Genomic DNA, 20,991 nt, shown 5'->3' on the forward strand with positions numbered 1-20,991 from the left:
ATATCAAACAGTGCCTTCAAATCCGAAATGATAAGTCCCTAATTTATCAAAAACCAATCAATCACAGTTCAATTGACCACAAGCGAGAAAATACAATTTGTTCAAAGTGGAACAGGTACTTGTGGGGTGGCAATACGCTTCGGAAAGATCGCTAAATTTCCTCGGTCGGAGAGGGAGATTGAAACAAGTCAAAGATAAAGGCGAACTCTGTAAAAAATTCCGACAAAAAGCCCTAATGAATTTGGGATCATGAAAAGGGCTTGCTTTGTTTTGGTCGCTGTTGCAATCGTTGTGATTTTAATCGCTGACGTTTCTGCCAAGTCGCGCGGAAAGAAAAAGCCACATATTACTAAAAGCAATGGAAAAAGCGTTTTAAAGCATTCGAATAAGAATGGAGTGACCAAGAATAATACGACAAAAAGGCAGTTTATAAACAGGCCGAGGATTAGATATTTCGGAAACCGTCCTTACATATGGATGAAACCGTCTCCGTTAACGCAAAGAACGATTGTGACAACACACATACCAAGGCCGCCATTAGCCTTGCCTTATTCCGCACGTGTGATGCATTTGCTGGCAAGTAGGTATCCGTCCTTGTACAATAACAGGCAGGCTCTGTCGCAGGGATTTGCCGGATATGCCGGAGGATTGCCTCAGAGTTCGCTGCTTGGAGCTGGCTTGGATGGAACGGCGGTATCGCACGGATTAGAAGACGAGGAAGTAGATGATGGTAGGTAGTCAGTTGAAACAACAAGCTTCAGGCATTCAGGTCTCAATTTACCGGGATAAAACATGACAGATGCTTTGAGGATTCGACCCAAAGCTCTGTCAAGGTAGGAATCAGCTTCCATGGGAAACCCTAGCAAAACCTGCAAGATTTGTTTCCTAAATGTACTTATCTTATAGATCCAAATCGAGTGGTTTGTTTGTAATGTTTAATCTCAATATAATGCGCTTCAAACCTTAATCTGAACTATTTGAACCATGCACTACCTCAGTGCCTGCATTTCGCTCCTCATCGAAGACCAAAAAAAAAATTAAAATTCTTAATTATTTTCACTTTTCCACTTCGTCATCTATCAAAGTATCAACTAGGGCACAATAAGATCCACAGATCAACCATATTTCCCCCAAGGAGGCCCAGCCTTGTATTAGCACTGGTCGACCTAATCGACAAAAGTGGATCTGCGTCTTTCTTAGAACGCTGCGAGCCGAATCCATGTCAGAATGGAGGAACGTGCAACGAGATCAAAGAGGGATATGAGTGTATCTGTTCCTCTGGGTTCAAAGGATCCGACTGCGAAGGTGGGTCTAGATTTTCACTTGCAGAGAAATAGTTCGCTAGCGAAATATTTGCATATTTTCTTTCGAATAGACCTTTTTCATAATGACGTCAAACGCGGAAAGTCTGATGTTACACGAAGTTTGATTGGCTCGATAGTTTAGTGGAGCTGCCCAATCAAATTTTGTGTAACATCAGACTTTCCGCGTTTGACGTCATTATAAGAAAGGTGTATTGAGAACAGTCAAGTTGGACTAACTTACAGCTGGAGATCAATAGGAAGGTGTTCAAAGTACGAGAGTTTACGGGTAGACTACATAGGAATCTGACAATTTATGTACATTATCATGAGTACTCCGATAATCCGGGTAATAGCATTCAGGATAATGGCTCACATACAATCCACCTCCTTTTCATTTTCAGAGGAGAATCATTGCCATCCCAATCCATGTAGAAACGCTGGAGTTTGTACTGAAGCCGACGGCGCTTTCGTCTGCACTTGCAGTGAGGGATTCAAAGGAGTAAACTGTGAAGGTACGATACCATGATCCACCTCTTTACCTAACTATCCTTATTTACTCCTAATCATCCCCATGCATTCCGTTTAAACACGACAGATGAACCGCATTCCTTCATCTCGTTCTTTAGCCTATTATTTTCATATATTTGACATTACCCTAATTTTCGTCTACAGAACACAACAAGTGTCAACCTAACCCTTGCAAAAATGGTGGATCATGCACCGAAATTAACGCAGGATTTGAATGCAGTTGTGGGGCAGAATACAGAGGTCCCACCTGCGAAGGTAAGCGAAACACCTCGCGCTTGTTTCCCAACAAAACCTTTCACAAACTGTCCATTCTGAATACACTTGAATACGCTTGTTCCCCAACCAAACCTTTTACAAACTGTCCATTTTGAATCACGCGCTTGAATACAATAATGGATTTGACATGTATTTGGACCGATATGTATTTTGGCGCCTCAAAACTGTTTTATTACTTCGTAGAGATCGATCACTGTCATCTTAGTCCTTGTATGAACGGTGGGACATGCATGGGAGGCGAGGGACCTGCCTCGGTATCATGTTTGTGCCCTTCCGGATACAATGGCATTCATTGTGAACGTAAGTTTTAAAGTCACACGATTCAAGCTTTAGGATAACTGATTTTAGGCTTTAGCATAGATCGAGCTATGTAAATGAAGTGTAAATGAAGTGTAAATGAAGTGTAAATAAAGTGTAAATGAAGTGTAAATGAAGTGTAAATGAAGTGTAAATGAAGTAAATAAACAAAGTACATAACTATTTGTAACCAACCTTTCTTGTTCAGTTGAAAGTCGATGTCACACAAGTCCATGTCGAAACGGTGGGACATGTCTTGATAATCAGGGAGCATTTCAGTGCCTCTGTCCTCAAGGTTTCACTGGAGTGAGCTGTGAAGGTGAGAAAGACATAAGAGTCACATTTTAATCATGGAGGAAAGAGTTTGTGTGTAATTTTTATATTAAATGGTGACATCGTTTTCTAGCTGTGATGAATCCGTGTGATTCAGAGCCTTGTCTGAATGATGGCTCCTGCATTAATCTCGGGCCAATGGTCTTCAAATGCGCATGTGCTAGAGGTTTTAGAGGCAGAACATGTGAAAGTAAGATTTGAGAACATATACAAAGATACAAACTAAATCCTATCATAACTTTCGTCCTTTATAAAACGAACTAAATACTCTCTCTATTTTCTACGAAGAAACTACACATACTATCCTAAATCCTTTATAAGTGCTATGACGATTTCACAAGACTTCTTTTACTGTAGTGGAGAAAAGATGCGAGCCTAATCCGTGTCAAAATGGTGGATTTTGTCACGAAAGTTTCACCACGGGTGACTACAGATGCGAATGTCCAAAACCTTACAAAGGAACCAACTGTGAAGGCAAGTCGTGACATCTTCATATATGACATCGATAATATACTTCCAGTTTTCTACATACATCAACAAGAACGTCCTCAATATTTCAACCGGAATATCTATCGCTTTGTCACCACGTTTTCTTTCAACTTTAATGTTATTTTTACCCTACGAAATTGGTTGAAAATACAGAATACAAAACGTTTTCCACCTCAAATAATCTGCATGATGTAACTCCAATACGACCATCACTCAAAGTCGAAACATGTTGTAATTTACCTGAAGATGACTCGACTGAAGACAAAAACCTTTTTGCATTTCAATTTTGGAGTCGTTTTTAGTCGTGAAACATATCATTCAATATGCATTTAGATCATATCAACGCATGTGAAAACAGCCCGTGTCTTAACGGGGGAACATGTACGACATCATTTGGGCTTCAAACTAAATGTATCTGCGCTTCGGGATACAAAGGACAACATTGCGAAGGTAAAGTATGAAGAACAATAGAAGAAGAAGAGAAGTCAGTATATACAGTTATGTCAGACACAGTTTGACCCGTGTGAAGCTAATTCGTTCTTCTTGCTTTCAGAAGAGGAGCACTGTCGCTCAACGATATGTCGAAATGGTGGAACGTGTTCCCCGGGAACTAACGGCGACAGCTGTACATGCTTAGCGGGATTCAGCGGTCCTACTTGTGACGGTACGACGGACGAGCTTTAAAGGCTAGGGGGGGGAGGGATTGCAATGAATTGCAAAAAAGATCAAAATTCATTTATAGATTTCAGTACATTAACTCACAGTACTGAAACATTAAATATTTGGGTGTGACCCTATTGGAGACATTAGGAGCACAACAGCCCAAGTTTACATTTCTCTATCTTAATCTCTCTAGTCCGCTCAAAATGTCACCCCAACCCTTGCACCAATGGTGGAACGTGTTTCGAAAATGACATGGAGTTCACCTGCACGTGCCCAAGTGGTTTCAGAGGAAAGACATGTGAAGGTAAGCACAGGGGTGTACACAGGGGTGAATACCCTTATACACCTTGATCACAAAGCATGCAAGAAAGGTCTATATAGAACAATAGTTTAATGTAATTCTCTGGATCGTTTAGCACGAGATAAATGCCATCCAAACCCTTGCCACCATGATGGAATATGTGAAACTGAAGGACTAGATTATGTGTGTACGTGCTCCTCTGGTTGGACCGGTGACACCTGCGAAGGTAAGGCTAACCATAGACCAAACTGCGCCCGAGATATTTGCTACTTTTAAGGCCACAATTAAAGGAGGTTGGTCCCCCATTCAGTAAACAGCAAAGATCTTCACAAAAATGCCATAGGATGACAAAATTTTTGTCACTAATATCAATTTAGTCATGATAAGTTATGTGGGAACGCGGAACCTTTTCTGAGGGGACAACTCACTGGTATAACCCTACAGGAATCACCTAATTGATGAATTATTAATTAACTTGTATTATATTACTAACAATCCCTAATGGCATTGTGATAATTGATAACTAATCCTATTAATTCGAACTAAATCATTCACCCAGATAAATATGTTACATGTCACAAATTGCAACAAAAATTGTATCTAATTAATTAATCAGTGAAACTAACTAATTGATTAATAACTAACCTCACTAACCATGATAAAACAGACAAGGATCGTTGCCGTCCTAACCCATGTGACCATGGCGGAATTTGTATCTCAAGAATCAATAATTACATCTGTCATTGTCCTGCTGATTGGATGGGAAAAACCTGTGAAAGTAAGAATTAGAATCAATGTAATTCCTAATTGAACCACCGCAGGCCATAGGGGACGAGATAGAGAGGTTCTTCTACACCTATAACTTTAAACCCTTGTGGCTGAGAAAGCTAAAATTTTCAGAATGAAAGAAGATTAAGATTTGGTTACAATACTATTTTTCTGCCTTAATTTTTTTTTATTTTCTTAATTCAACATCAAGATTTTTGTTTTTGAAGTTCCAATCCTAATACATCCCAATACTACAGCACTATAGAACTGCCGCAATCACGATATATATCTAACCTGAACTAACGTAAAACTAACACCAGCTATGCTGAACATCTAAAGTAAAAAACAAATTCCGAAATTATAGCGAAGACATCTTGAGGGCAAATATACGACCAATCATCCCGAAGATGACTTTAAAATCACAAGTCTCAACCTGTGTCTAATGCTTCAATCATATATTGACTCATATATTGATTTGATTATATTTTTATAATATTTTAAAGCCATCTAAAAGCTATTTTAAAATCTCGCCACGTGAAATTCAAATACACAATAACAAAAATCCTTCAAAAGAAAGTGCAATTCCAACAAGAAAACCCTAAATATTAATCTAAAACCCACCTTTATTGAAATCCTTTCAAGTCTTTGTTTACTTCTTGGATATTTAAACTTTAAATGGCATTTGAATGTGGCAAAAGTAAACGTTAAATTTGTATTCCCCGCCATTTAATACGCGCGTCTTTTTCGATCGATCCCAGATCATCCATAACAATCCCTGAAAGTCCTGAAAAAAACACCATAAGCACTGGCAAATCCATAGATATCGCCGTAAATTGGGAGACGCATTTTGGATAAAATGTTGTCCAAGCATTGCCACATGGAGAGGTGGGGCACTTGTGGGAAGGTGGGGCACTTATGGGGAATTGGGCTCATTCGGGTGCCACCATGGTTTGCATCAATACTTCGTTAGCCAATCTCACAACGAGGTGCAATACCACCACTAAACAGATCAATTCAAGGGTCCTAATACACAACTCAACTATTTATTGTTTTAGTTTCAACATTCAACAACATTGCCAGCGCGTCGGGAGGATCTTGTGCTACAACACGATGGGGTTGCTGCCCTGACGGAAAAACACCAGCCCAGGGACCAGGGCAATCAGGCTGTCCAGGTATGAAACTTCTGCAAATTCCATGAAGATAGCAACAAAACCTTTTGTAATATCACCAACCCAAAATCTCAGCCTTGGATTTAATCCTAAAGAGACCTGGTTTGAATTCTCAATCGCACTTCTGACTTCCCACTATCGCAAATTTAAACACAGGAAAGCTGTGACATCTTAAAAGGGCTTAGAATTTACCTTTCTTTTCCTTTTTTCATCTTTGTAGAGCGTTTCCGAAAAAGGTAAAACCTTTTATTTGTATTTTACTGAATATAATTAATATGAATTTATTCACTTATATCACACTCAAATTAGCCTGATATGTCCCTAATGATAGCATCTCCTGGGCCGCCGAGAGAATTTTGCCATTTTCCGGCGAATATATGACCATGGTCGTATTTGCCATTTTCCGGCAAATATGACCATGGTCGTATTTGCCATTTTCTGGCAAATATGACCATGGTCGTATTTGCCATTTTCCGGCGAATATGACCATGGTCGTATTTGCCATTTTCCGGCGTCTATTTGCCATATTTGCATGGTCGTATTTGCCATTTTGCCATTCACCGGAAAATGATAAACACGACCATGGTCGATTCCGTCGGAAAATGGCGTATTCGAAAAATGGCCCCTTCAGGTTTGGGGCCCGGAGCAAAATGCGCCCTACCCCCCCCCCCCTCTCGGTGCTGGGCATCTCAGTTCTGTATCTTTTTAGGTCAAAAGTGCCTAGAAAATCTACCTAGGCTTCCCGCTTCGTCAGAAGTCAACCATGCTGCAGGTCCTGGAAATCACTAAAGGCTTGTTTTTTTTGCAGAAAAACTATATACGTAGATACGACCACATACGCATGTTGGGTATTTTAGAAAGTACAGAGTACAATCATTCATTTCAATTTTGACTTTAATTTTCTACAGTACACGAAAAACGATTGTGAAAAGTTAGCTATTGTATAATAGTTTGTATAAAAGTCGTAAGTTCGTAACCGATTGTAAAAAAGTCGTATTCTATCCTTCACCTCCACAATGACTTACTGAGTTTAGTTGTAGTAAATTCCCAAAATTAAAAGTACTGTTTAAAGCTCCTGTGGACATTAAAAGACAGCAATTTGGGCATGGCTCAGTCATTGCCTGTTCGGTCATATTTTTCGGAAAACTATACTATTGGTATGAAATGTGTTTTACTCCTGAGGAAGCCTAACCGCTTGTGCTGATGCACGAGACTTCTCGCATGCCTCTACAATTTCACTAACAAGCAAGATTGATTCCTTCGTTATATCCGTCGCACATTTCCCTTGGATTACGTCCAGGAAATGTTCGATAACATTCTTATACGATTTCGCAAATCTCTCCATGAAAGAATTCAAAATTCGTCCAGTCGACGAGCCTTCTTTCCCGGAGAATTCGACGTTCGTAGCCTTGTAGTTGTTTTGAACAAGCATTCCTTTATTGCCAAACACCTCAACGCGTTGGTCATGACCAAAACAAGCAAAACGTGAGAGGTCTATGATCCCGATACCTCCGCTAGGAAACTTCAACACGATCGCCACTGTATCGACGTCGTTTAACTCCCCTATTTCTTTGATAAAGCTATGAGCCGCCGTATACACGCTCAGCGGTCTCTCTCCGTAGATCCACGTCAGCAAATCGATGTCGTGTATTGCGCAGTCGTGGTAGATTCCTTTCGTTGACTTGAAGTAGTCTATGGGCGACATCGGCGAATCACGACTGGTAATCTTCACCATTTGAACCTGTCCAACATCGCCAGCTCTTGTACGTGTGTAGATTTCGCGAAGCCCTGGATCGAAACGACGGTTGAAACCACAAATCAATGGGACTCCCTTTTTCTTCGCTTCGTCGTAACACTTTTCTGCAACAGATTGTAAAGTTAGCCTCATGAAAATTCATTTAGGTCAACAGTGCAGTTTCAGATTACGGGTATTTTAGAGTGTCTCAAGAGCTCCCGGGCCCATTCAAGTAAATCGTTATTTACATCTGCCTAGCACGGGAAATGCAGTTTCACCGCTTTATTTATAACAAAATACTCGTTGGCATATAAACAACACCACTAGCTACAATCCCTGTAGTTAAGTTGTTTGTATTACACTATAAACTAACCGATTTCCTCGACAGTGTCAGCCAGAGGCTTCTCACAAAAAACAGCCTTTCCTGCAGCTATACTGGCTAGTACCAAAGACGCATGAGTATGATTTGGAGTCGATATAACACATGCGTGGAGTGTTTCATCGCTCAGCACAGATTGCATGTCGCTTGTGTGAGCTACCTTCGTGTCAACCTGATAGTCCGCAACATATTTCTCGGCTTCCCTGTGTAATTCTTCGACTACATATTTTATCTTGACCCGCGAGCTATTGTAGAGATCTTTGAAATGAACTTTCCCAATACGACCCAAACCAAACACGGCAATGTTGATGCGAGACTCCATAGTAAGAATGAACCGAGTGTCTTCTAGATGAGATATCATATTACCGCTTTGCCAACGATGTATATCAGTTGTGTCGAGCTCCCGAGTAAACAAACTTTACGAAGCAAAAAAAGCAATGGGTGCAGAAGCGACGATGGTCAGATGATGAATTTAGGATTGAAAACTCAAAACTGGAACTAGTCGATGACGATGTATCAGATTTGGTGTTAGGATAGCTTTAGATTAGTTAAGAATAAAAAGCCAATACTAGCCGACAATTTCAAGAAATACAAAACAAAACATAATCCAAAGATTAACATCTTGAAACCCAAAATATAGGATAAAACAAGACAAAAAATAAATTCGTGATATTTCGAATTTATTACAAAATCATCATCAGACTAACTGAAGTTACAATATACACGTAAGATCTCATATGCAATCGGTAATCCGTTACATCATATAACGGAAATCTCAATCAAAAGACCACGACAGATTAGCAGTGAGAGGTGTGATGATATGGGTGTAGAATCACGAGAAAAACTAGAGCTCTTTGCTTGCCTTCAGACCAGAATTTAGCTTAGCCTTAGGTGAACGATATTTGATATAAAGTGCTTCAAGCAATATGAGAATTACACGACATTTCTGAGTTAATAATGCATGTGTATTCGGGAATTGTTAATAATTAGGTTTGAAATTAAAGTAGAGACGTCGTGTTCGTCTATGGTAAATTATTTATAAAGTTTGTCGAAAGCAAGGTGTAGACTTACAATGGCTTATGACTTTTCATTTTCGTTTTCATATTTTCCTGGGTCGGTACGTATCTATATGAACAAGCTTTGCTATTGGCTGATGATAACAATAAAACACAATGAACTATAGAAAATGATTTCTGAAAGAACGAATCATAAACACTGTTCAAAAAACTCGTTCAACTTGCCTATGATAATAAACTGAACTGAAACGAGGACAAAAGATGAGGTGTCATATTGTTAATTGGCAATTTAATATCCACATAAACGTATAATTTAAACGCTACATAACTAGAGTTTAACACTACCTAAATGAAGTTTATTGCGGCAACATAACCGCTTGACCGGATTTTAGCGACTGTTCGCAGGCTTCGACAATCTCGCAAGCGAGTAATGTCGACTCCTTGGTAATAGCCGGTGGACATTTTCCTTGGATGACATCAAGGAAATGATCCAGAGACTTGACGTACGATTCTGAATAGCGACCTGGAAACGAGTGATAAATTCGGCCAGTCGAGGATCCGTCTTTGCCGGAGAATTCGACATTAGATGGCTTGTAATTGGGCTGGATCAACATGCCTTTGTCACCAAATACCTCAAAGCGTTGATCGTAACCGAAGACGGCACGCCTGGATATATCAACCAGCCCTATCCCTCCGCTTGGGAACTTCAAGACAATCGCTAAGGTATCCACGTCATTCATCGCTCTAATTTCGTCGATGAAGCAATGAGCCGTCGTATATACGCTCAGCGGTCTCTCTCCAAAGATCCACGCCAGCACGTCGAGATCGTGCACTGCGCACGTGCAGTGCCGTTTGTTCGTCTCAGGAATTCCATGGGTGGCAGAGGTGAATCACGACTTGTGAGTTTGGCCATTTGCACTTGCCCCACCTCGCCAGACTTAGTTCGGTCGTATATCTCCCGGACTCCGGGGTCAAAACGCCGGTTGAAACTGCATATTAAAGGTAGATTTCTCTTCTTCGCCTCGTCATAACATTTGGCTAGAAAAGACGATGTATTTAAGGCGCTGTTACGCCATCCAACTTTCCTTGCAACTTGCAATCCAATTCTAATTTTGAGGGTGTTAATTTGTAAACAGTGTTCAAAATGCTATACGTCATCAATCGAAGGAATGGTTTGCATTTGACAACTTTGGATGCCTCACAAGTGGAATTGCAATGCGAATTGCAAGGAAAGTTGCATAGTGTAACAACGCCTTTAGTAATTTAAACAGCGTTTAATAGACACTTCACGAATTTCTTCGCGGGCAATGAAAACCTTAAACCTTCCCACTAACAATAGATTTCATTGCCTGCTTCGTTTCTAAGCTATTTTTCTGTGTGCACTCAAGCAAGCAAATTCGGGAAGTGTCAAGTGTCAAGTGTCTATTGCTATTTACTTAGTGTTTCATTCAAATGACAGTGTTCAAATCTAGAGGCTTACGTGTATGACGATGACATATCTCTGTCGCGTGTTGTGACAGCTTATACTGTATCGATTGCGAAATATTTAGGCAATGTCCGCAATGATAGCTTGTCTGAGAAACTCTGAGCTCTTACGGACCCGCGCTTTCAACTTCGCATAGATCTTGCCTGATCGATCTTATAGCGAGCGAAATCTGAACAGGTCGATAGAGAAACACGGTTTCTGTGCAACAGTGAGTAACTAAATCCCCAACAAATAACCTAAAGTCCTTATTTCACGGGCTAAATTTTCAAGAGATATGCGAAATATTTCGCCTGCTTCTTTTGAATGTGAGCAATGGAACAGAATTAATCAATTCAAGCGGTCGAAATTCAAAAGAAACAGGCGAAATATTCCGCATTTCGCCGAGAAAAAGCGCCCGTGGAATTCGGCCCTATTCTGCCCTAAGTTCTCTGTGTCTGTGTCGTATTTGTGAATAGTAAACTTGCTTGACATTAGATCATTTCATACCAATTTTTTCTACGCTGTTTGCCAAAGGCTTCTCGCAAAACACAGCTTTGTTCGCCCCTAAACTGGCGAGCACCAACTCTTCGTGGCTTTGCGTCGGAGTTGCAATAACACAGGCATGAAGTGAGTCATCACTAAGAACGCTCTTGTATTCGCTGGCGTGAATAATTTTGGTATTTAATCCATATTCGGACACAAACGTCTCTGCCTCGCTTGTGTATTCCTCGACCAAGTACCTCAAGTCGACGCGCACGTTATTAAAGAGGTTTTTAAAGTGAATTTTTCCAGCCCGACCAAGGCCAAACAATGCGACATTAATGCGAGAATCCATGGCGATGATGACATGCGGCTGATAGAAATACACGAATTTAATCCTTGAGATCAGGTCAGGTCTTAAGATTAAGATTAACTCTAAACCTTAACCTTGTAAAGAGTGTTCAAAATGCTAAGAAAACCAGTGCTTCCACTTACAAATTTGAAATCAAGCATATATCCATGCTTGCAAAGTTACATAGGACAAGCAATTGACCATTAAAACAGCGTGGTTATCCATATCAAAATATTTGACATCATAACCAAAACATGGTTTTATTGTTTAATGTTTGTATATGAGCACAAAACATGCCTGAAATTTTACATATATAGGACCAGAATTAGACCATCAGTAAAACAGCGTGGTTTACTTGATTCAAGTATACTCGATTTTTGAACAAGTGTACTTGTCATAGAAAAAATTGTCCGGCAAAGTTGGGTGTACAGACGAACAATTAAAACTTGTCACATAAAAACTTGTCATAGAAAACGTACTCGTCTGTAAGGGGCCTAAAACAGCGTGATGATGCATGTCAAAATATTTGACATCATAACCATAAATTAGGATACAGCTTCTTGCGCCAAATTCAAAGAGCCGTTAACATCACTACGGCCATTTGGAAGAATACCGCTTAGGTAAAAATGTACTACTGTAACCCCCCTCTTATATTACAAGCGTAAAAATTGAAACCTGTCTATAAACGCTAATCACAGGTTAGTCGCAATAACTTCGTAGCAAAGCTGGCCAAATCTGGAAAATCGACACTAATGATGTCGTCTTTGTTGGTAACAATTTTCTCGAGTTCGCCCCTAAATTTCTTCACCTCCTCCTCTTTTCCCGCGGCAACGCCAACAATTTTAATATCACGTGACTTCATTGCGTCAGCCATCTGGTGAGCAAGCTTTAGGTCATGCGCATTACCGTCTGTGAACAGAATCAAAATGTCATCGACCAAAGGTCGGTCGTTGCCATATTTGTTGAAGACCTGAAAAACATTTCAATATAATCACCGCGCTGGAAATTGCTGCATGTTTGACGATGTCTTCAGTTGAAATGACAACTAAATTTATGAACTTCAATTGGAACAAATGAGAGGCATTTATCTAAATTCTAATCGTAAACATAAGACCTAAATCCTGGTTGAATGTAAATCTTGATTAAGTCAGAAACATCCAGTCTTGAATAAACTAAATTTCTCTCCGCCTAAAAATGTCATTCAAATTCAAGCTTTCGCTCAAAATTCTTCAAACAACTAACCTCTGTGCTGACCCTACTCAGCGCGTCCCCAGTCCTCGTTTGGCGTCCAGCGTGATACGTCATAGATTGTATGACGTCAATGATCTCCTCCGTGGAGTGTTTGTCGAGCCTTAAATTTTTTTCAGTTCTTTTCGCCTCGCTGTATTGCATCATTCCAATATGCAGGTTATCATTCTGCCTGGTCAGCAGAATGACAAGATCTTGTAGAAGTTTTCGCACATTTCTGAAGTTCGTGTGCTTGATGCTGGCTGATCCGTCAATTACAAAGTAGATATCATGTGGGCGACCATCGCATTGAAAAGAAGCTGGTGGGTCTGAAATAATCAAAATATTTTGGCATTGTTATAAATAAACAATTCTCCCAAGAGCCTTGGGTAACTTTATCAGTTCTAAACTGTTCTTCCTAGAGGTCCAGTAAGGATCATCTCTTATTGATCCAGTGTTACTACAGGAGGAAACCCAAACGAAACTAACTTTATTTATACTGGATAGCTCTATCAGTTCTAAAGTGTTCTTCCTAGAGGTCCAGGAAGGATAATCTCCTATTGATCCAGTGTTACTACAGGAGGAAACCTAAACTGAACTAACTTTATTTATACTGGATAGCTCTATCAGTTTTAAACTGTTCTTCCTTAAGGTCAAGTAAGAATCATCTCTTATTGATCCAGTGTTACTACAGGAGGAAACCTAAACTAAACTAACTTTACTTATACTGAATAGCTCTATCAGTTCTAACTGTTTCCTCTGAGTGAAAATTGTTCCTTAAATATAAAGCACAAATAATCCCAGGACCTCCTTCATTGTATAAGGGAGTTCTTCATCGCACTTACAATTCTTCCTGTAGTAAAACTCAGAACATATGGGCTCCCAAATGAAATCAAACAGCTCGCGAAAATGGGATGGAGGCGACAGTGTTGATGTAAACAAATATGTAACATTCACAATCTCGTTCCACTTTTGATCCACTAAGTATCGCAAATCGCCGAAGGAGATGACGATGATTTTGATGTATCTTGCCTTGAGCAAGTCAATCTCAGACACGACCTTCGCTTGGTCGCTAGCAAAGCCGTTTGTCAGCAAAATGATGATACCTTGAACTTCGTGCCGGTCATGTTTTGTGTTGAACTCGTAGAACTATAGCAACGAAAAGCAGTACATGGTGTTTATCGATAGATGGAAGCATCTCCCTGTTAGATTCAAGTTGTCATTTCAACGTCCCAGACGTCTTAAATGAGATATCTAATCGAAAAGCATCCCCTTGCGGACCGTATCATTTTCGTATAAATATATTTAGCTTAACTAGGATGAACCACATAGTATCTCAACGTACGCTCATCTTGCAACGGAAAATATTTGTTCGGTATAGCACTGTATGTGATTGTTCAATAAGATACCAGAAGAAACAGCTATTTTAGTAAATGAAAGGAATGAAAGGATAAAACTACTCATGTGTATAGAAAAGGAAAGCGTTTAACAGATTTCTAACCGTTTTTCCAACTTCTACAAGCGCTTCCCCTGTGAATCTTTTTGAATGACCTTGTAGTTCCATTTTATCCAAATCATTCTCGAGGTCATTTCTACTTTTGTACTTTGTGATATCTCTAACCATTCTGGCCGTGTTTTTGTCGCTGAACTGCATCACACCCATCATGAATGATTCATCAATCTGATTGAAACGTGCAATGGAGTAGCTGATGAACTGTTTGGCCTTTTCTAATTCAGACTCAGTCACGTTCGCCGTGGTGTCGACCATGTAGAGGATGTCCCTCGGTTGTGTGGTGGTACACGCTTCTGGCGGGGGTCGCTTTGTAGGACGGGTGGTTGGTATCGTTGTCTCGACGGTCGTTGGACGTGTTGAAGTCGGAAGAGTTATGATCCTATTAGGAGCTTGGATTTCTATTGAATTGAAATCAAGCACTATCAGCAACAGATGTAACAAATTTCGAAACAATTTGAAATTTAACAATTTAAAATGCAACAAATTTTGACATTTAATCTCGAACACGACTACTGAAAAACAGTGTCCGCAAATTGTTATCACAATGCAAGTCAGCTATTGAAGATATTGTGTTTTTGATCAAAATTCGTTTTTTCTTATTATTTTATTAATTTCGTGTAAAATGAACATCTGCAGTCATCAAACTTTTCCCAGTCATTTATTGATTTGGACACGCACTATACGCACAATATGCTAATGAATTCACAATATACCTGGCTCTCGAGTCACTGGCACCAATGTACAAATTTTGTTCAAAATGTGATTACCGACTTGGTCAAGATAATCAAAATTCGACCTAAGCATGTCTTGCAAGCTCGAAGCCATCAGCTCGATCTGATCTTCAAATAATTCCGTTTCGGTTCCCACCGCGGCAGCGATTATCCGCACTCCACGAACTTTCAGTTTTTCCGAATATTCGCTGGCGACTGCTGCGTCTTTCATTCGGCCGTTCATAAGGATCACCAGGGTGTCGCCAACCTCCGGACGGTCTCCGTCAGAGCCCGTAAATACCTGAAAGAGTGTTTATCAGAAACAAGTTGAAAAATTTAGATGGAAAACATCATTAGAAAGCATGCACGATCAGGTTTGAAAACGACAAACCATGAAGTCATTTCTCTCGCAAAATTTCTTTGATTAGAAAAAAAAAGTTCACTTTAAGCCATGAAAAAGTGGCTTATGTTACTGTCGATTGTATTACGGTACTCACCGAAGTATAGACTTTCTTCAGTGCTTCTCCAACGTATCTATCTGGTTTGTTGTAAAACGGCATATCCTTGAGTAAATATTCAATATCAAGCGGATTTTGCGAGGACTCAAAACTAAATATTACTTTTGTTCTCTCCTTGTTGCTAACTTCTATTACTCCAAGACGTATCTTCCTAGAATCCAGATCAACTTTTCTCACGAACCTTGCTAAGAATTCCACTTGTCTTTTGAAATTTTCCGGCCCTACACTAGCGCCGCCATCAATAAGGAAGAAAATATCGCGTTCGTTGCACTCTAAAAGAGGCAAGACGTGTAATATACTGTTTAGAGTATTGGTGTCTTCAAATAAGAGAATGCCTTAAAACAAGATTACCTTCAACTCGCATTTTAACAGGTGGACCAGCTGGGATTCTATCAGAGGTCGTAGGAGCATTAGTTGGTGTTGTTGTTGGTTCAGGTGTTGTTGTTGGTTCAGGTGTTGTTGTTGGTTCAGGTGTTGTTGTTGGTTCTGGTGTTGTTGTTGGTTCTAGTGTTGTTGTTGGTTCTGGTGTTGTTGTTGGTTCAGGTGTTGTTGTTGGTTCTGGTGTTGTTGTTGGTTCAGGTGTTGTTGTTGGTTCAGGTGTTGTTGTTGGTTCAGGTGTTGTTGTTGGTTCAGGTGTTGTTGTTGGTTCAGGTGTTGTTGTTGGTTCTGGTGTTGTTGTTGTTCAGGTGTTGTTGTTGGTTCAGGTGTTGTTGTTGGTTCAGGTGTTGTTGTTGGTTCTGGTGTTGTTGTTGGTTCAGGTGTTGTTGTTGGTTCAGGTGTTGTTGTTGGTTCAGGTGTTGTTGTTGGTTCTGGTGTTGTTGTTGGTTCAGGTGTTGTTGTTGGTTCAGGTGTTGTTGTTGGTTCAGGTGTTGTTTTTGGTTCAGGTGTTGTTGTTGGTTCAGGTGTTGTTGTTGGTTCAGGTGTTGTTGTTGGTTCTGGTGTTGTTGGTTCTGGTGTTGTTGTTGGTTCAGGTGTTGTTGTTGGTTCAGGTGTTGTTGTTGGTTCAGGTGTTGTTGTTGGTTCAGGTGTTGTTGTTGGTTCTGGTGTTGTTGTTGGTTCTGGTGTTGTTGTTGGTTCTGGTGTTGTTGTTGGTTCTGGTGTTGTTGTTGGTTCAAATGTTGTTGTTGGTGTTAGTTCAAGTGTTGTTGTTGGTTTCTGTGTAGGTTCCGTTTCATGAGCTATGCAAAGCTTGTTCAACAAATTTCTAGAAGTTCGAGGCAAATTTTCAAAGGACGTTGTCAATAAATCTCCTGGACTTGTGGCTAGTCTTCGTAGTTCTATCATTCTCGCCTGTGTCATTTTTCCAATTCCAATAGGTATAATTCTGATGTTCCTTGCTTTCAAAAAAGAAGCCTCAAACTGTGCTTTTATAATATCACTGGATGGACCAAAATTAAGTAAAATTACAACGTCCTTAACGTTTCGTCGATCACCATTGCGTCCCGTGAATACCTATTAGAAAAGAAACAGTTTAACCGTGAAAAGGAATAACTCGTGCAAAGTCCAAAAAGAAGTTACGCTACACTTTTGGACTGAAATAGAAGAGTGAAATATTCGTGATATATGACAATTGTCACGAACCGAGCCTTCGACAGCTTGTAACGCCTGTCCAGTATATCTGCCTTCACCTTCCTGATAGTACAGCGAACGTATCCTTTCCACAAGGGAACTCTTGACTTGCAAGTCTTGAAACATAATTTCCAAAGATGCTAAGTGAGGTAAGCTGAATTGTAGCAGACCAATGTGGGTCTGTGACGGGCTGACATTCGAGTCGTTTACAAAATTTGTCAAAAACTCTTTAACTTTGGCAAAATCAACATTGTCCGCGACCGAACCGTCTACCATTAGGAAGATATCATACGACTCACCGCCACAGCTTTCTAAAAAAGGAAATCACAGTAGTTATAGACTATAGTAAACATCATAATTACGCGTGTTCATTTATAAATTGGGAATCACCTACTTGTTGTCGCTAATGCTTCTGTAGTTGATCGTTTAGTCGTCAGGGCCTTGGTGGTTGTGAGAGCTTCTGTAGTTGTCGGAATTCTGGTTGTTGTCGGAGCTTCGGTGGTTGTTGTTATTTCGGTGGTTGTCGGAGTTTCTGTGGTCGTTGATGCTTCGGTAGTCGTCGGTATCTCGGTGGTTGTCGGAGCTTCAGTGGTCGTTAATGTTTTAGTAGTTGTGGGTATTTCGGTGGTTGTCGGAGCTTTAGTGGTCGTTAATGCTTCGGTAGTCGTTCGCATTTCAGTGGTTGTCGGAGCTTCAGTGGTCGTTGTTACTTCGGTAGTTGTTGGAGTTTCTGTGGTCGTTAATGCTTCGGTAGTCGTCGGTATCTCGGTGGGCGTCGGAGCTTCAGTGGTCGTGAATGCTTCGGTAGTCGTTGGTACTTCGGTGGTTGTCGCTGGGCGAGTTGATACAGTAGGCGTCTCTAACGCCAGACAAATTTCATTTGCAACATCCAGGGCAGTCTTCTTAGCCACATCTTGTGTAAGGTTCGCAAAAGTGAAAGTATATACATTTCGTGGACCAGAGGCCATTTCTTCAAGATCTTTAATAAAGCGAGAAAGATAAGGCCCTATTCCAACCCCGATAATTCGGATACCATTCTTCTTCAAGGTGCCGGCGTAATTTTTCGCTTCGTAACTATCGTGTGCCTGACCGTCTGTGAATATGATTATCAGATCGTTCGCATTCGGTCGGTGATAACCTCTTCCAGGAGACACCTGATTTAAAGGCAACGTTTGTTAAAGGACGATTTTGACACAGATTTCTATTCTAGGGACTGAGCTGATTGCTAACTGCTGGATGGATAAAAGTTTGTCTGGTTGCACGAAGCCTGGATATATATACACTGGATGGTGATTTTTTCAACCATTGCAAAAATGCTTGAAAACAATAACGTTGCAGCTTTGGAGCTGATAATTATTAAAAAGGATCCCAATTTAAGAATCCTAAGGTTTATTTAAGGTTAACCCCCCCCCTCCCCAACGATTCCTCTATTTCACGTCTGAAGCAAGTCTTACCGAGTCGAGGACTATCTTTAAAGCTTGACCAGTAAACGTTTTCTGACCGCTGTGATAGCGCATGTCGCTGATTCGTTTCAATATGGCTGACTTCTCCTGTCTGTCCTTGAAGTCAAACTCGACACTCGTGAGCTGTTCTTCGCTGAACTGAATGAGGCCGATGTGGTTCGTGTCATTACCAACTTGTACATAACTGATGAAGTTGATGAGGAAATTTTTGAGCTTTTTAAAATTGCTTGGTGTGATGCTTAGAGATCCATCGACGATGAAATAGATATCGTGAAATCTTTCGTAATTGCATTCAACTAAAGAAGAAGGCATGGCGAATGTTTTGAATACATTGAAAATTGACAAGAAAACACGATAAACAGCAATGGCAACCGCCTGCATTTAGCAATCGGCTTTTACCTGATGAAATATCACGCTTTCTGCGTGGCAGCCCGTTGACAACATGAGCATTCAACGAAGCAAAAACTACGAACATTATACATACCAGAGCGGCCATTTTGTGAGAACCTTCAAAGAAAAATGATCACAAATTAATTCGATCAATACAGAATGGTAAATTGCTAAATATATATGATTGCTTGTTTGTAAAACCGAGTAAAGCCATGCCACAGGAATGTGCGTTGCAGCCGTTGCTATACCTAGAGTTTGTCTCTCGAAATTTATCCACTGGATGACAGTAAAGGTGGCTAGCCCCGAAGATGCAATTTGCACTAAGGTGCAAATGTAACATTATCGATTCACGCGACGATTAAAGGCAAGGGCAGGCTGCACCTATTGACCAGCCAGCACTTTTAAATAAACATAATGCGTTACTAAAAACCATATTGAATAACTATTATAAGCAGATCCAGTATAAATTAGGAGGTTTTGGTGACCCATCCATTATACTGACAGTTCAGGGGCCGGTTGTTCGAAAGGCGTTTAGCCTAAACGTTGGATAAGTTCGAAATTGAAAACAAAATCATGTCTTTATTGGACAAATTAGCCGAAATATTTCGATGTAAATAGCTTAATTTTCAATGAAAGTACATATTTAATGCATGAAATGCAGCTTCAGTCATTCACAAGATGTATGAGAAGACTTTTAAACTTTGGCTTATCCACTGTTTAAGCTAAACGCCTTTCGAACAACCGGCCCCAGAGCTGGCTAGGCGCATGTGCAGTGATTGGGTTCCAGACATCCTTAACGTCATGTTGGACTTTCACTGTATACTAACGAGTGACAGTCTTGTCTGATAGTCTCGTGTCCTAATGATACCTCAGTGGGACGCCACAGCATGTTGAAGCACATTGAAGATTATCTCGCTGGACTACTTGAGAACTACATCAGGCTTATTATCAAGAGCTCAAATACCAAGCATAAAATGTGTTGCAGATTCCGAGAAATCAACTACTTAATCTTCATTAACCCGAAATCTATCGCTTTGGTAAAAGATGCGAGGCTATTGCCTTCTAACAAAGGTCGGAGTGATAAAAGATTGCATTTAGAAAAGTGTTTATGAACATGTTTGAGGGTTGAGAAATGCATTGCAGATGTTTTTTAACCTGTTATTTATCTACATCAACTGGACTCTAGCCAATTGTTGACTAGTTTGTTTGGTTGGTTGAGCCACTCGATTCGTCCCATCATCCTATTGTAACCACTTGCATCATTCGTATTTTACGAATCATATATCTATCGATTCAAAACACCATAGAAGTTGTTACGCGCGATATTTAAGTACTCACTTCCCAACATTGAAACAATCACTTATTTTTATTTCATCGTAGGGCTTCCAATCTTCTAATCGTATTACAAAGCAACGATGATAGTTTGTTTATAGGTAAAATCTTGACTTTAAAACTAAGAGGATCGTAAGGATTGAATTTCAAGCAACGTGCACATTTGAAACGCATTAGCTAACTAACGTATGGCATGAGGTCACGAATTTCATCGCTTTGTGAACAGACAAGTTTATGTATCTTCCCTTCCAGTAGATTCGGAGCAAGGCAAGCATTTATCAAGAGGAGAAATATCACGCGGGAACCCAAAGAACATTTAATCGCACCGTTTGTGAACACGTACGAAATGTTGCGTCGTTTGAACCACACTACACTGCGTGTGTTTAAAAAAAATTTCACGGCAAAAATCCGCGTCACTTTTCGTGCGAACGAAAGCTAAACGCGTACAATTTGTCACGCGAAGCTGAAGGAAATAAAACAGAGGGCAGCCCAAACCTGAATGGAGAATTGTTCTTGATAAATACATAATGCGATATATTCACTACATAATCTGATATATCGAAGTTAATCGCATGCATCGTATCATGAAGGTAAGCAAATGTTTATATTCACCGCAGATAAAATTATTTTAAGCTGAAGTTAGAGTCTTATATATTATATTGCCTAACAAAGAAACCCGTTACCCACCTTTAAAACAACCAGCTTTTAAAGCAG

The 20,991-nt window shown here is 40.2% G+C and overlaps 4 protein-coding genes across 7 annotated transcripts in view; 1 reads left to right on the forward strand and 3 right to left on the reverse strand.

Annotated features, from left to right (window-relative positions):
• Window positions 1–4,893, reverse strand: part of LOC114526875 (adhesive plaque matrix protein 2-like) — a 45,608-nt gene extending 40,715 nt beyond the window's left edge. For 2 of the 3 annotated variants that reach the window (XM_028548407.1, XM_028548406.1), the window contains exon 1: window positions 2,601–2,675. In XM_028548407.1, the coding sequence (XP_028404208.1) occupies window positions 2,601–2,658 (58 nt within the window). In that variant the 5' untranslated portion in view covers window positions 2,659–2,675. Of the gene's footprint in view, window positions 1–2,600; window positions 2,676–4,836 lie in introns of those variants that run through there. The other variant, XM_028548410.1, reaches the window with a different exon arrangement.
• Window positions 94–7,170, forward strand: LOC114526879 (fibropellin-1-like). Of its 2 annotated transcripts, XM_028548412.1 has the most exons (16): window positions 94–730; window positions 1,201–1,305; window positions 1,706–1,816; window positions 1,977–2,087; window positions 2,292–2,408; window positions 2,614–2,724; window positions 2,812–2,928; window positions 3,096–3,212; window positions 3,561–3,677; window positions 3,781–3,891; window positions 4,084–4,194; window positions 4,307–4,417; window positions 4,859–4,969; window positions 6,015–6,131; window positions 6,349–6,364; window positions 6,838–7,170. In XM_028548412.1, the coding sequence occupies exons 1-16, from the start codon at window positions 250–252 to the stop codon at window positions 6,863–6,865; spliced, it is 1,992 nt and encodes a 663-aa protein (XP_028404213.1). In that variant the 5' UTR covers window positions 94–249; the 3' UTR covers window positions 6,866–7,170. The 2 variants fall into 2 exon arrangements, with proteins under 2 accessions (XP_028404213.1, XP_028404214.1); XM_028548413.1 differs by lacking the exon at window positions 4,859–4,969.
• A 47-nt stretch (window positions 7,171–7,217) lies between these two features.
• On the reverse strand, window positions 7,218–8,817 carry LOC114526940 (inositol 2-dehydrogenase-like). The gene is made up of 2 exons (XM_028548486.1): window positions 8,237–8,817; window positions 7,218–7,988 (listed from the first exon to the last, which is right to left on the reverse strand). Exons 1-2 carry the CDS (start codon window positions 8,601–8,603, stop codon window positions 7,300–7,302), a joined length of 1,056 nt encoding a protein of 351 aa, XP_028404287.1. The 5' UTR covers window positions 8,604–8,817; the 3' UTR covers window positions 7,218–7,299.
• Window positions 8,818–11,841: 3,024 nt separating this feature from the next.
• On the reverse strand, window positions 11,842–15,985 carry LOC114526977 (cartilage matrix protein-like). Its single transcript, XM_028548534.1, has 7 exons — window positions 15,875–15,985; window positions 15,503–15,795; window positions 15,009–15,306; window positions 14,284–14,693; window positions 13,628–13,931; window positions 12,798–13,111; window positions 11,842–12,525 (listed from the first exon to the last, which is right to left on the reverse strand). Exons 1-7 carry the CDS (start codon window positions 15,885–15,887, stop codon window positions 12,244–12,246), a joined length of 1,914 nt encoding a protein of 637 aa, XP_028404335.1. The 5' UTR covers window positions 15,888–15,985; the 3' UTR covers window positions 11,842–12,243.
• Between the last annotated feature and the right edge of the window lie 5,006 nt (window positions 15,986–20,991).

The sequence above is a fragment of the Dendronephthya gigantea genome, unplaced genomic scaffold (genome assembly GCF_004324835.1).
Source record: "Dendronephthya gigantea isolate DGI-Jeju-01 unplaced genomic scaffold, DenGig_1.0 000042F, whole genome shotgun sequence".
NCBI classification, from domain to species: domain Eukaryota; kingdom Metazoa; phylum Cnidaria; class Anthozoa; order Malacalcyonacea; family Nephtheidae; genus Dendronephthya; species Dendronephthya gigantea.